Source organism: Polypterus senegalus, chromosome 12, assembly GCF_016835505.1.
Source record: "Polypterus senegalus isolate Bchr_013 chromosome 12, ASM1683550v1, whole genome shotgun sequence".
NCBI lineage: Eukaryota > Metazoa > Chordata > Cladistia > Polypteriformes > Polypteridae > Polypterus > Polypterus senegalus.
The window spans coordinates 111,819,269-111,834,505 of NC_053165.1; the positions used below are offsets into that span (position 1 = coordinate 111,819,269).

Below are 15,237 nucleotides of genomic sequence, written 5' to 3' on the forward strand. Positions count from 1 at the left end.
CCAGCCCACCAAGTTCATCCAATCCGTCAGTCTCAACCAGACACTAACTGAGGAGGAAAGATGTGAATTCTTCCAGGCTGCGCAGCTTGCAAAGAGGAAGCTGAATGTCCAAAGATCAGGCATAGTATCTGGGACACAGGGATGGAGAAGCAGGAGCCCAGAGACCCACTTAAGCATGGCTGCTGGTAGCTGTGTAGGGCAAATTGGAACTGTCATTATTGGCACCTGCCCACCTGGATTGATGGCCGGGCAGTGAAAGGCTTGATTGACATGGGAGCTGCAGCATCAATAATTCATCCTGAAATGGTCCCCAAGGTCACATAGTTGTCCACCACCCAGGCATATTTTTTCACAGCTACCAAGGAAGTGGCTGCCATGAAAGGAGAAGGGAAGATAAACCCTCTGGATTGGTAGCTGATGGCAAACTCAACTGACACCCTCACAGAAGAATCCGCTGAAGGATTTTCTGGCCAAATACCATGACACGTTTGCCACCTCCCCTGAAGATATTGGGCAGACCCACCTGGTGAGACACAAGATTGACACATGCAAATCATCAAGCCGTTGAAACATCCGTGGAGCTCGCCTACAATCTTAGTAAAGAAAAAAGAGTAATGGTTGGAGATTCTATGTAGACTACAAGCGTATGAACGCTTTCACCTGTAAAGACACATACACCCTGCCACACATTGACAAGTCCTTGGATTTGATTGCAGGTTCGAGTTGATTTTCAGCAATTGCCCTCCAGAGTGGTTTCTGGCAGGTAGAACTGGCCCCTGACACAAGAGAAAACAACTTTTGCTGCTGGAGGCGGACTCTGCCATTTCTGTGTCCTATCATTCAGATTATGCAATGCCCCCCCCCCCAACTTTGAATGACTTATGGATTGTGTCGTGGCCAGATTTCCCTGCACACAGTGTCTGGTGTACTTGAATGACTTACTAGAACACGAGTGAAATTCTTAGGACACCGGGTTAGTGGGCAAGACATTCTCACCGAGACTGGCCATGCCCACGAACACAGAAGCAAGTCCACTTAGCATCTTCTTACAGGAGGTTCATTCGAGATTTTGCCAGTATGGCGGCCCCACTGCACCAACTCCTATAAAAGAACAGAAGATTCAAATGGGGCACTGAAAAATAGAAAACAGTGGCTGAAAACAGCCTTGTGCCAAGCCCCAATATTGGCACCACCTGACCCAGATCTGCCCTTCATACTAGATACTAGTGGTGTTGGCATCGGGCTGTGCTGTCTTGGAAAGGGGAAAAGGGCTTTTTTCCAAGCCTTTTCAAAAATAGGTACACATGGTAGTTATTCGCTATTTTTATTTTATTTTTTGTCAGATCTCGGACGATCCCGGGAGCTACAATATGTCTTTGTGGACAATAATGCTGACCTGAAAGGCCTGCCATCTTATCTTTACAACAAAGTGATTGGCTGTAATGGGTAACTATATGTTTTCTATTGTTTTAATAAAACTATTCTTCCAATTTATGTAGTAGATATCACATTGGTTTTCAGTGTAGCTGCCACAAAACACCAGACACATAGGTTTGAAGGCTGGTCACTGTTAGTGTAGAGTTTACACATTCTTCACATTTTCAGATATGCTGTTTTTTTAAGAAGACCTCTTCACTCATAATTAATGAATGCTTAAACATCTTGTATATACCAGAAGTTCTTTACTTGTGGCATGTGAAGAATTGGTAAATGAAGGAGCACAAAATAAAGCTGAGATTGGCAAGCGTGCACAAGGGCAGAGAGAGAGACATGCAGTAGTCAGTAGAAAGAGAAAAAAGCTGTCTCTTGTGAGATGCTTCTCAGATTTGAATTTCAGTGTGGGAATAAAGATGTTTCATCAGTTACTTAAAAATGGTGGGAGAGTCCCATTGTGCTTGCCTCTTTTATGCCATTATAGAATTAGAAATAAAAGTACATGATTTGTGCATGCTTTGAGAGCTGAATATTGAAACCAATCAAATGTCCAGTGAGGAATGTTGTGATTATTTTTTTTTAATACAGTGTCCTACACATCTATGATAAAATAAAGGAAGCTTCACATTTATCCTTGGTTTGTAATGAACATGGTTACAGTTGTTCATCTAAACATTCATTTTCTGACTGGTGTATCCAGTTCAGGTTTGCTGGAAGTTGGTTCCCATTCCAGCTGCACTGGGCACAAGACAGGAATTAAACTTTGGACAGGGAACGAACCTCACATACATCTGATCGGAAAATCTTTTTAAAATATAATATTTCAAAATTTGCACATTGTTCAAATATTCCTTAATGTTTTGAAGCACAAGACAAATCTTTCCAATCATAGAACATTCAATGTGTTAATGATAATGTATAATATAATGCTGGACCACCGAGGAAACCACACAGGTAAGGTCCATACAGCAGCTGAGGAAGGGGGTGGAGCTGTGATTGGTGAGTGACATAAAAAGGGACCGGGACAGCTAACTGGAGTCGACATTTGAAGAGCGCCTGTGAAGGAGAGATTACGCAAATGGTACTGCACTGCCGGACAATGCCTGATACCTGAAGCTTTTTGATCACTGGCAGCGGCATCTTCCATGGCCATACAATGGGAATTTGAGACAGCAGGTTTAGCATCCAGCAGGTCATACAATAAAGAAAGCATTTAACAGTTACTTCAGCAGTCTTCTTTGCCATCGGGTCATTACATTGGTGCCAGACGCAGGACTGAATATATTTTAAGCAACCCAAAAATGGAGGATTGGCTCTGTGCTGAATTTGGCAACAATGAGCCAAAAGCCCATGCCACTCGGCCGCAGCATTGTGCCCAAGGACATGACAGCCTAGTCGAGAAACCTGGGAGATTTTAGCAATGCCTGGCCTACAATTAAAAAGAACCTCAGGGAGAAAGGCTGGCATCAGCCCAGGGAGAGGCAGGTTCACTTGCCAGGACTTGAACACTCCAGATCAGCAGGATGTGTCCTATCCGTCCAAAGAGGTATGGAGTGAAAACTGGCCGTTATGATGGGAGGCATACTGGAGATATTTCCAGGTTACCTCTTGTCACAAGAACGAGACATGGACAGATAAAGGTTTGGGGCAGCCACCCGTATAATGTGGTATCCTGGCTGCAAAAGTCGTTTTAACAAATAATCAGCACTGAAGTGCATTCAATTGAGTCCAAAACAAGACTGAGGACACAAAGGAAAAGGGGCAGGTTTTAAAGGGGGAGACAGGAAGTGAGGTCATATGGATCCGGCACGTGGTCTTCCACCATTGGTTCATAGCCGGACGTGACATCAGAGGGACTGGAGCTGGTGTGGCCGAGTTCCATTGGCTCAGTCCCGGAAGTGATGTCAGGAGAGCCAGGTGAAATCCCCCGGGAATGGTCTACAGGCAAGGGAGAAAAAGAGTCAGTGCACTCTTCCACACCCCGACATGCCTCCGAACTGCCTTCACTCAAGCCCTTTAGCTGCCTCCCATGAGCACGTGTGTGACACTCTGCAGGCAATGTGTGGAAATCGGAAGAACAAGCAATACATCTGATAGTGGCTGTAGATAGAGAGACTATAAATGTATTGGGAGACTTACTCCCCGGGGAGCTGATGAAATTAGACATGCTGCTGGCTGCCATTGAACGCCGCTACAGTTGTGTGGAGGCACCCCTGGGCTTTCAGCGGCAGGTACACTTCCAGTTACATCTACCGGAGGCGAAGCTGGGAATATTTGCTGCCGAGATTCAGACCTTAGTAAGAAGCGCCAATTCCCACATTCCCAATATGTCCAAGGATGGGCATACATGGGACACAATCTTACGGGGACTAGTACCAGGAAGGCTGCGGCAATAAGTTCACTTCACTCAATCCACAAGCTTCAGTCAGTATTAAGGGAGGAAAATACATATAGGGCCACCCTCACCTACCACACCAGCCCACCAAGTTCATCCAATCCGTCAGTCTCAACCAGACACTAACTGAGGAGGAAAGATGTGAATTCTTCCAGGCTGCGCAGCTTGCAAAGAGGAAGCTGAATGTCCAAAGATCAGGCATAGTATCTGGGACACAGGGATGGAGAAGCAGGAGCCCAGAGACCCACTTAAGCATGGCTGCTGGTAGCTGTGTAGGGCAAATTGGAACTGTCATTATTGGCACCTGCCCACCTGGATTGATGGCCGGGCAGTGAAAGGCTTGATTGACATGGGAGCTGCAGCATCAATAATTCATCCTGAAATGGTCCCCAAGGTCACATAGTTGTCCACCACCCAGGCATATTTTTTCACAGCTACCAAGGAAGTGGCTGCCATGAAAGGAGAAGGGAAGATAAACCCTCTGGATTGGTAGCTGATGGCAAACTCAACTGACACCCTCACAGAAGAATCCGCTGAAGGATTTTCTGGCCAAATACCATGACACGTTTGCCACCTCCCCTGAAGATATTGGGCAGACCCACCTGGTGAGACACAAGATTGACACATGCAAATCATCAAGCCGTTGAAACATCCGTGGAGCTCGCCTACAATCTTAGTAAAGAAAAAAGAGTAATGGTTGGAGATTCTATGTAGACTACAAGCGTATGAACGCTTTCACCTGTAAAGACACATACACCCTGCCACACATTGACAAGTCCTTGGATTTGATTGCAGGTTCGAGTTGATTTTCAGCAATTGCCCTCCAGAGTGGTTTCTGGCAGGTAGAACTGGCCCCTGACACAAGAGAAAACAACTTTTGCTGCTGGAGGCGGACTCTGCCATTTCTGTGTCCTATCATTCAGATTATGCAATGCCCCCAACTTTGAATGACTTATGGATTGTGTCGTGGCCAGATTTCCCTGCACACAGTGTCTGGTGTACTTGAATGACTTACTAGAACACGAAGTGAAATTCTTAGGACACCGGGTTAGTGGGCAAGACATTCTCACCCGAGACTGGCCATGCCCACGAACACAGAAGCAAGTCCACTTAGCATCTTCTTACAGGAGGTTCATTCGAGATTTTGCCAGTATGGCGGCCCCACTGCACCAACTCCTATAAAAGAACAGAAGATTCAAATGGGGCACTGAAAAAATAGAAAACAGTGGCTGAAAACAGCCTTGTGCCAAGCCCCAATATTGGCACCACCTGACCCAGATCTGCCCTTCATACTAGATACTAGTGGTGTTGGCATCGGGGCTGTGCTGTCTTTAGAGGCATCCAAAAGGTGAACAGGTTTTGGCTTATTTTAGTCACTCACTCAGCAAAGAAATAACTGTGTGATGCAAAAAGAGTTGATAGCTGTGGTGGAAACCGTCTGGCAATTCAAACTCTACCTCTGTGGCCTCAGATTTAAGATATACTTGGACATGTCAGCCTTGCAGTGGCTTCTACCCTTCAGCGAGCCCAAAGGATAGATGGCTCGCTGGCTTGAATACCAAGCATTCCAATTTTCTATCAGACTTCGGGTGGGATGCCGCCATCACAACACAGATGGATTATCAGAAAGGAGTGGAAATGGAGCGAATGCCAACAAGTAGACCCTGACCTACACTGACTGAGGGGCTAGATAGAAACCAACACTCAACCCAAGTTGGAAGAGGTGCCTCCAGAAAATAATGGCGTCAAGGGACTTTGGTCCCAATGGGAAAACGTAAACAATTTGACATTAAGGACAGAATATTGCAGTGACAGTGGAGGGACCCAGCTACTGGGGAGAGGGATGTAGACAAGTTGTGTTACTGCGTGATATGTAGGAAGAAGTGCTGCAGAGTGTATGCAGAGCTCCCAGGGCAGGACTTTTAAGCTCAACTAAAACATTGGTGCACCAACTGGGGCCAGTGCCGGCACAATGTGGATGATTTCTGCCACTGCTGCGACTTTTCCGCAGTAAAGAAAGGCCCGCCTGATCAGTCTGTTGCACCCCTTCACCAGTACCGGGTGTGAGGTATAGGAGCCTCACGCAAAGTCAACTTCAATAATGGGAAGTATAAAGCAGGCTTTAGAGGAATGCATATGTGAGGGGAAGTGCTGACCTAGAGAGGTTTAGAAATATAGAGGAGGATACTGAAGAAAGAAACTAAAGGTGCACAAAGGGCAAGAGATGTCAAATATTTTTACATTTATTCTATTACCTGTCTTCAAAAAGGCTGGTCATAAGATAAATCAGGTAGCCCTCCATTATACTATTTTTATAATCCCCACACTGAAATCCCCCAAAAGTCAATAAACCCCCCCATTTGTTGAAATTCAGTCTCTGTGGAAATGTAAAGTTTTCTCATTTTTATTTCATACCGAACTATACGATTGTACATTAAAAACAATTTATTAAAAAGCTTTAGGTGTACATTAAAAGATATACAAGCAAAAATCTATCTATATTAACCCCCAAATACAATATTTATATGGCTTTAGTATTACCTTAATAGAGTTCAGCACTTAAATATTTAAGATGGAAAAAAATTATGGTGCTTGGGAAAATTTTAAATTCCTGAAGGTGGTACACCAAGACAAATGGTGTATTACCCCAGCTCTCCAGTATGCTGTACTCATCATTATGAATTAGATATTTAAATCACATGTATCCTTATTAAGCCCACTTGCCCTTAGAGCCCATCATGCTATACAAGTATTTATAAATATAGTATAAAAAAAGATTTACCAGATAGATACAAAATATAATTTTGAAGCGTACACAAGGGAGCATCACATATCGTTCCTGCTTAATCCTCAACTCTCCTTCCCTTTTGTGCATACAAGTGTTCCCTATTATAGAATGTCATCCCATGTAGCACTGGTTCTTGGTTTTTGCCCCAAACTCCCAGGATAGGCTTGTACCCCTCAAGCTACTGTAATAAAGTAGTTTAATCAGAAATTAGTTAGAAGAATAGGAGGGATACTAATATAATTTTCATCCAAGAATTGTAAAGTATGTTACTTATTATCTATCACAAGTCTGCCCATATTATTAGAAAGTTTGAACATGCAGGATAAAAGCAAAACTGAGAAGGATGTAGCAAAGCAATCAAAATAATTCTACAGTCTATCTACAGTATTTTCCACATAAATTGCCCCATGTATAAGGTGCTGTGAAGCCTTCCACAGGTAACCCCTTTCTCTTTATTAGAATATACCCTACAGCAAAAAAGAGACACATAATGAGGTTTGTCCATCATTAGCAATGCCCCTTGGTCTTGCTTAAGGATAAACAATAAATACAAAAATTGACATGTTCTTATTTTAAGTATATCTAGTTGTACTTTTTTCAACACTTTCTCGGGTCACTCAAAAATTATTTTGTTTAGCTTTGTGTTTATCTCATTTCTCAACAGCCTACAGTCAGTTTGCAGTTGTCATCAGAAACATTATCAACTGTGTAACTATATCTCAAAAGATTTTTAGGTAAATAAAAAATATTAAATTGAAATATATTAACACTGATTGATTTTCTCTACTGCAGGTGTGGTTTATCAGTTACAGTTTCAGATCTGAAACTTCAGTCCAAGTCTTCAAGCGAGATGACAATTCCCCTGCCAGCAGAGGTCAAAACAATAGGCACAGAAATGGAGAGAGTTATACGTCTGGAGGAGCTAACTATGAGAGTTTTACACAGCATTTACAAGAGCAGGATCAAAGGTAAGTGAGCTTACCTTCACAAAGACATGATGCAGTATGACTATATACACATAAATTGTAGTGCAATATAGCCTTAACCCAAAATGTGTAAATGTTCAGCAAAAATGATACAGGAAACTTACTTTGCAGAACTGCAGTTTTTCAGGAAATGTAATGTGAATGTATAGCACGAGGTCACAGTGGTAAGTGCTGCTGCCTCATGGATCCAATGTGCTGAGTCCCGTAAATGACTATGCATGTGCAGTTTACATGTTCTCCCACTTGGTAATTTCAGCTTCCATCAGAATTCAAAACACATGTACTGTAGGTTAGATTAACAATTGTCTCTAAATTAGACGTAGTGTCAGGGAGCGTGTGAAACTGGATGACTGTCCAGGTCTTAAATGCTTTAGACAGGCAACAATGATTGTATGTAACCTGAATAAAAATATAGTAGCGGGGCATTTAATGTCTACGTGATGAGATACCATTAGGAAAGTGTTTTACACAAATCAGCAAAGTGAAGAACAGTATTCTGTAATTACTATTCATGTTAGAAATAGATTATGGAGAGGAACACAGTGCTGAACAACAAGCAAATGGAATGTCAGTCCAGGCAATATTGATGTTTCTTGCATTTATTAAACTGATTTGTTTTTCTGGAAAGATGAATATCTTTTTAAACTCTTTCATATGAAGTAATTAAATGAACTTTTTCTCTTTAAGGTTCTAGTTGCTTATTTTGTGATTTAATGTGCAACTGTAGCATTCAGCTCAAGCAGAATTCCACTTTTTGATAACAGAGAACTCATTTAGTGATGCTACATACTTCTTCCCTTTATAAAGTCAGGCACTAGGTGATGGTAAATAGTTGGTTAAAGTACATTTGTTTTTGTACGTTAACCCTTTGACCAGCACAGACTGTGATTTTAAACATAAAATGCATTGTATTTCTTCAAAATGTGTTGCACGCTTAATTAATAAAGGAGATAAATACAGATCTGAAAAAGTGGCCTTACTGTGTGAAGAGCACAACATTTTTGAAAGCACATGAAACACTGTTTAGCTGGAAAAGGTTTTAATTGACTTTTATTTCACAGTTGTACAACATGATCTCAGTTCAAGCAAAAACAAATTTGTCTAACTGAACATTTATTTTTTAAATCCAACGAACCAAGAAAGAAAGTTAAATCAGATATATTTTTCAAGAAAGCAAGCAAATGTTTGAAAGGAGCTTATTCTTCTAGGAACATAAAATTAATGGCAGATTTAAATATGTGTTTGCTTGGATTTGCATCACTAGAATGTTTCCTCTAGGAAGAGTCAGCTTCTGGCATACAGAATTGTAGATGGCATTTCTGATCTGGGGAGATTTCAATTTGAGTTCTTCAGCAGTACAAGCCTATAGCACAGCTACTTACTTATGTTTTGTACAAGGTGAATAATTAAGAAATGTCTATTTCATTCCACTATCCAGACATATGTTAAGAGTTTGATTGTCATTTTTAAATTAGTTTTAATGTGATTGTGTGCTGGAATATAGGTGGATCAACTGGTTTGGGCAGTCTGTAACTTCAACTTGAAGTCAATGGCTACAAAATAGGTGAATAAGTAAATTACCTTTTATAAATAGCAATATTCATAAAGATTGCCTGGTGTACAATGGGTGAGTGTTCATTGATAGAGTTTCAACTATGGATACTATCCTGAATCTAAGGACTATTTACCTAACCTTCCTATATATCGAACAATGTTTAGCATTTTGGAAGCCTGTGCGCTCACATTAAATGATGTTGGAAGTCTTTGTGCTCAACTAAAAAAATGTAAAGTGTAGGTTGGGAATTTGTGTATAATTAATAATGTGAACACTTTTTTGTTTTTAAGTTTACATCAATATAATATAACATGACCTGCCTAAATTTATTTAGGGTCAAGGAGAGCTGAAACCTTTCCAGGTAACATTGGGCACAAGGCAGGAAAGAACCCTGAAAATGGTGCCAGTCTACTGCAGGGTCTACTCACATTCACACTCACACTCTCATTTAGACTGGGCCAGCTTAGAGTTGCCAGTCAACCTCACCAACATGTCATCTGGGTTGTGAACAGAAAACAAACTGTAGACCAACAGTAACTTGGTCAGAGATGATGAATCTGTGAAGCAGCAGTACTTATCATTGTGCTACTATGAATGCCCAAGTTGCTATATGCATGTTTAATTATCTTTAGAATATTTTTTAAAGCCTGTACAGCCCACTGTCCTTTTTACTACTTTGTGTCTCTGCTGCTTGCATTGTGATCACTTCTCCATGATCATAAATATACACCTAACCGAATTGTGTTTTCTTTGAAATTAAATTACTGTTGCGGATCCACAGATTCTCATAGCGTATGTTCCATTATTGTGTAAATCTACGTTTTGTGCACTGAATGTTGTGAATGCGAAAAGAGTTTGTTTTCTGCCCTTTTCCTTTCTGCCATTTCTGACCTAGCTTTGTCCTGCTATTTATTCAATTACACCTGGTCCTGATGATTAATTTCCTTTTTTTGCACTAATGCAATCTATTATTCGTCAGCGTTTCATTTATAACATATTGTCCTTTATATGCTTTATATGCACTGAGACACCTGTATCTGTGTGTGCTGCTTCCCTTTACACTACTGATTTTTTTTGCCCATTCTCTTTCGTCTCGTGGTTCTTTTATTTGTCTTTTGTGATCTTAACGTGAAGATCACATACCGTCTCCTAGTCATTCATTCCACAGGATTTTTTTTTATAATAGAGAGACGTAATTATAACCGTGTAGAGATTCAATATGACTTGATGCAGTTCAGGACTCTGGGTTCAAGAAACTATGCCAGCAACACTGGCTGCAGGGTAGGAATCGTCCGTGAAAAGGGCACCAATCACACACCCACATCCTCTCACTCATGCCAAATCAGTTTAGAAACAACATTCGTTCTACCCTCTATGTCTTTGAGATGGTGTGGAGTAGGACCTCTCTGTACCTGAAAAAGTTCTCATGCAGATGTGGAAAAAGCACGTCAACTGTGCACAGATAGTCACTGGCTTCAGATTTAAGCTGGTGGTCTGGAGTAGTGAAGCAGTAGTGGTAATTATTTTATAAAGTCTGTTGCTCTACAAAAAATAAAATCAGTAAAATACACCTAGGCAGATAGAGCTTTTGCAGGGGCTCTTGACATGTATAGAGTTACTAATTATACAACGGAGTGTTTAGTCATGGGACCTCCTGGGGCACAAGGTGTTCGGTGTACCTCAGTTCAAGATAAACAGTTCTACTCACTGAACAAGATGTCATTCCTTCTTGAAGTGCAGGCCAAACGAACGCACTGTTAAACACACACAAATTCTGTTTATACAAAGGAGTTCTCTGTGCTGTGCCAGGATAGCTATGCTAGATGTCCTCATTGTATAAATGATTCCAATGAACCTTTCCTAATTGCCCTCTCCGGTTTGCCTGAACCAAGAGGCAGCGGTTTGCTAACTTAAGCTTGAATCTGGAAGTTGTGGGTTTGATTTCAAGCCAGTGTTGACACTGCCTAGGTGTTAATCCAAAAATAAGTACCCTCCTGTGAAATAAATTAGAGACTTGTGCAAACTTTAGCTCAAGGGAATGTTGTTTGCATCTAATAACACCTCTACTATGTTCTGGATCATTAATAAATTGAACTGAAGTTGTCATTTTATCTTGTGTGCAGAGTTAAGATCAAACTAATTTTTAAAGAATTTTAATAGTCTAAAAATATTACTATTTTATTTTTTTTCTTTTCATGATGTTTTAAGAAATCTTTGTTTATTTTAATACTTTTTCTTTTTAGCTATTTGTGTGAGATTAAATGAAAAAAATGTGAGTGATGAGCATCATAATACATCCATTATGCAACCCGCTATATCCTAACTACAGGGTCACGGGGGTCCGCTGGAGCCAATCCCAACCAGCACAGGGCACAAGGCAGGAACAAAGCCTGGGCAGGGCACACACACACACCCACACACCAGGCACACACTAGGGACAATTTAGAATCACCAATGCACCTAACCTGCATGTCTTTGGACTGTGGGAGGAAACCGAAGTACCCGGAGGAAACCCACACAGACACGGGGAGAACATGCAAACTCCACGCAGGGAGGACCCGGGAAGCAAACCCATGTCTCCTTACTGGGAGGCAGCAGCGCTACCCACTGCGCCACCGTGCCGCCCGAGCATCATAATTTAAATGTTAAATCTGGAAAGGTTTTACTTATCAAAATGTTTTTTTGAAGACGTCTCCTGATAAGTGGTGCATAAGATAAGTACTTTACAAACCTTCACATTCCTTTCAAACATGGCAAACAATCGTGGTTTTCGTTAAAAAATATGAAATATTAGTCTAATTTTTAGTTTTGTAAAAATGATATCTGTGTTGCTTAAAATGACAACACTAACTATACAAGGACTAGTGGTCCTGAAATCAAATGTGCTGTTTTTTTGTATTACAGATATGAACTTCTACCCACCTTTTGTCCTATCCAAGAGTCACTGGAAACTTCTTCATTGTCCATTGGGGCATTGTCATCGCTGCAGCCAGCCAATGTTTACTATTGTCTACCCAAAATCATTTCCTTTGAGGGAAACACCATTAGCTGATGTGCACCGCAGGTAATCATGAAATCACCGGAAGGGTGGAAGGTTATTTAAAGTTAGATATATTTCAGTCTTTTCGTGTAAAGAGACAACATGGGGCAAATACATTAAATAGACATATTTTCCAGAAGTATAAACAATAAATCTGTCTTCATCGTTTCACACTTAAGAGGGATCAACCCTTAAGCACAAGCTAGTGTTCCTTTTTATTTTCTCGTATACGAAGTGTAAGGAGAGTATTAGAATCATCCAAAAGTTTGATTTCCAAATTTTGATGAAGTTTGACATTTTAGACCTCTCTCTGTCCTAATATACCATTTTTGGAATTTTTGTCTTTGTGTGTGTGTGTGTAAACACGATAACTTGAGTACACTTTCACTTAGGTCAATCAAATTTTGCATACAAGTATTAGGTACAAAGTGTAGATTTCTAGCAACTTTTGAGCTATTTCCACTAACCAGAAGTGGATTTTACCTGAAACGTTTCCCCAAAAATTTTTAAAAATTGATGCTTTCACATCATATTATGGTAAAGCACCACATTCTAAGCATTTTTTGTCACTTTGCATTTTTTAAAAAAATGACTTTGTTTTCGAGATAATCACAGTTTTCTTTCTGTTTGACGTTGTAATGGTAGTACATACATATTTGAGAATGTTTTTGCTTTATGTAAACAAAATTTTGTGTATAAGCATTACATTACTACATTCTACTACATTACTACAATCTCTTGCAACTTTTGACCCACTTCTGCTTACTGAAAGTGGTAATTTGCCAGAATTGTTCACCAAAATAATATTATCATGGCAAATTTTTTATTTATGCAGCTGCAGAGTCAGATTTATTTAACTTTACTTTTATAATAACTGTTCAATATATTATTGATTTGATTTGATTTGTTGTTGATGGTTCTTTAATATGCATAATATAAAAATATAGTCATTGTTTTGCAGTTTACTCCTCAAATATCCATCCCCATATCTGAGTATGTGAGAAACTCTAGGGGAGACCACTCCGATTTTTGAGGCAGAACTTGCCTTATATGGACTATCACAACTCTAAATAATTCCTAAAAAGATAAACAATTCTATTTAATGTTAATTGTCTGACCTTCTACCAATTGCCTTGTTTCAAATTAAATTTTTAGCTTTAATTTATAAGCACAAGTGAATGTGTGATAAAAATGGAGTGATATTTAATTTACACAAAGAATAAAGGTGCATTTTACACAATGCAGATATGGAATGTAACACGAGAGCAGCCCCACACATCCATTCTCCTGCCACAGACAAGACTGGCAAACACCACAGCCTTCTCAAAGCTTGTGTGCAAAGAAAACCAATTGGTCCCCTGTTTCATGATCAGAAAAACCTTTGATTTTTTGATTTTGATGTACCTTTCTAATCCTCAAGGGGAAATTGTCTTTTTGCATGACCTTTGGGGGTCAGAGTGCAGGGTCAGCCATTGTATAGCTCCCCAGAGCAATTTTCAGGTTTAGTAGCGGACTGGGATCCCTTTTGGCAGTGATGGGATTTGAGCTGGCAGCCTTCTTAATACCAGTGCAGATCCTTTGACAGAGGAGAGTAATCCTTCTGAAATTAGAATACAACAACCGCCCACCCTTTCTGAAAATGGGAATCAGCACCCAGAGGTCCTATCCCTGCCTTGTATGCAACATTGAAGAGTTGCATTAATTGAAGCATTTCCATTTGGATTCCTTTCAGCCCCACAGATTTCCAACAGCCTTGTAACCTACCAGTTCTAGCAATTAATCCTGGACTGTCCTCTGCCATGGGAATAGTTCCCACTCAGTTTAAGGGTTTCTTCAAAATGTTGCTTTCACTTCCCAAAAAATTTTCAGAGTTGAGTTCAACATTTTCTAATTCTTAGAATAGTTCAGATGACATCACACCCACTAGGGCTGCATGAATTATAAAACTATAACATATTGCAGTCACACTTCTGCTACATATTTTAGTTATGACCTCTGGTTGAATAAAGAATGATTGGTTGCCATTTCCATGTGGCATGGCCAAAACTTTATAGAAGAAGGAGTTAAACATAACATATTGTTTAACATCGAATCAAAGTAATGTGTGCATATTCACCTAAAGAAAAGAAAGATAACACACAGTTCACAATGTTTATATTGGTGAATTGTTGATCAGTTTTATTAATCTGGTCATTGTAATTCTAATGAAGCTGTTTGCCAGTGTTTTGTCTTGGTAGAGTAATATATTGCTCTACTTTCCCCTTTTGTGTTATTAATATGTAGCCTTTGTCAGAATGCCTCAAATCTCCCAGACTTACCACTGTTTATAAATTTTGTACCATATAACTTCTCCCCACCTTCCCCTCTACATGTATAACCTCAGGCAATAAGGTGTAGTAAAAGACAAGCAGGAGTTAAGTTACAATTTAAATAATGTATTATTGTAATATTCTTAAATAATAACAATATACAAAGTACATTTGAATATTGGCAACCATACAGCCTGATAGATGGTGATGTGTAGTTTCAGGCAGCACACAGACTTGTTAGTTACTTAAAACTGTCTCTAGTTCATTTGTGGTCAGCTTTCTTCAGAACAGGCCGCATGCGTGTCTCAATATGGCTACTGAGCTGCGCTCTTCATTTTGTTGTCCTTTTCAGTTCATGGTGTAAGATGGTGTATCATCAGTTTGATAAGATAGAGAGGATGAGGTAAAGCAAGGAAATTTATAGGTTTTCTGTCCAACCCCTACAGCCAATAGGGCATCATGGTACTTAAAGGCTTTTAATACAAGCCAGTTCCAAACAGCCGTACTTCAGACCAATGGGGTAGAGAACACCTTCACACCTACCCCCATGAAGCTTGCCAGTTAGGCAGCCTGGCTTTCCTGTGAGGGTTGAGAGAGTGACTTTAGCAGAGAAACACTTGCCAACCCCCAACCCCTGTTGTAAAATTACAAAGACACTCATTCCTAAAAGGTGGGAAGGGGTTCTTAAACCATCAAACCATTGCTGTTATTATCAATAATGTATCACTAA

The 15,237-nt window shown here is 40.2% G+C and overlaps 1 protein-coding gene across 1 annotated transcript in view; it reads left to right on the top strand.

The window, feature by feature from the left end:
- lrrc28 (leucine rich repeat containing 28) overlaps window positions 1-15,237 on the top strand; it is a 145,680-nt gene that overhangs the window by 118,909 nt on the left and 11,534 nt on the right. The window contains exons 8-9 of the mRNA XM_039773270.1: window positions 7,410-7,585; window positions 12,063-12,222. Of these exons, the coding sequence (XP_039629204.1) occupies window positions 7,410-7,585; window positions 12,063-12,222 (336 nt within the window). The remainder of the gene's footprint in view (window positions 1-7,409; window positions 7,586-12,062; window positions 12,223-15,237) is intronic.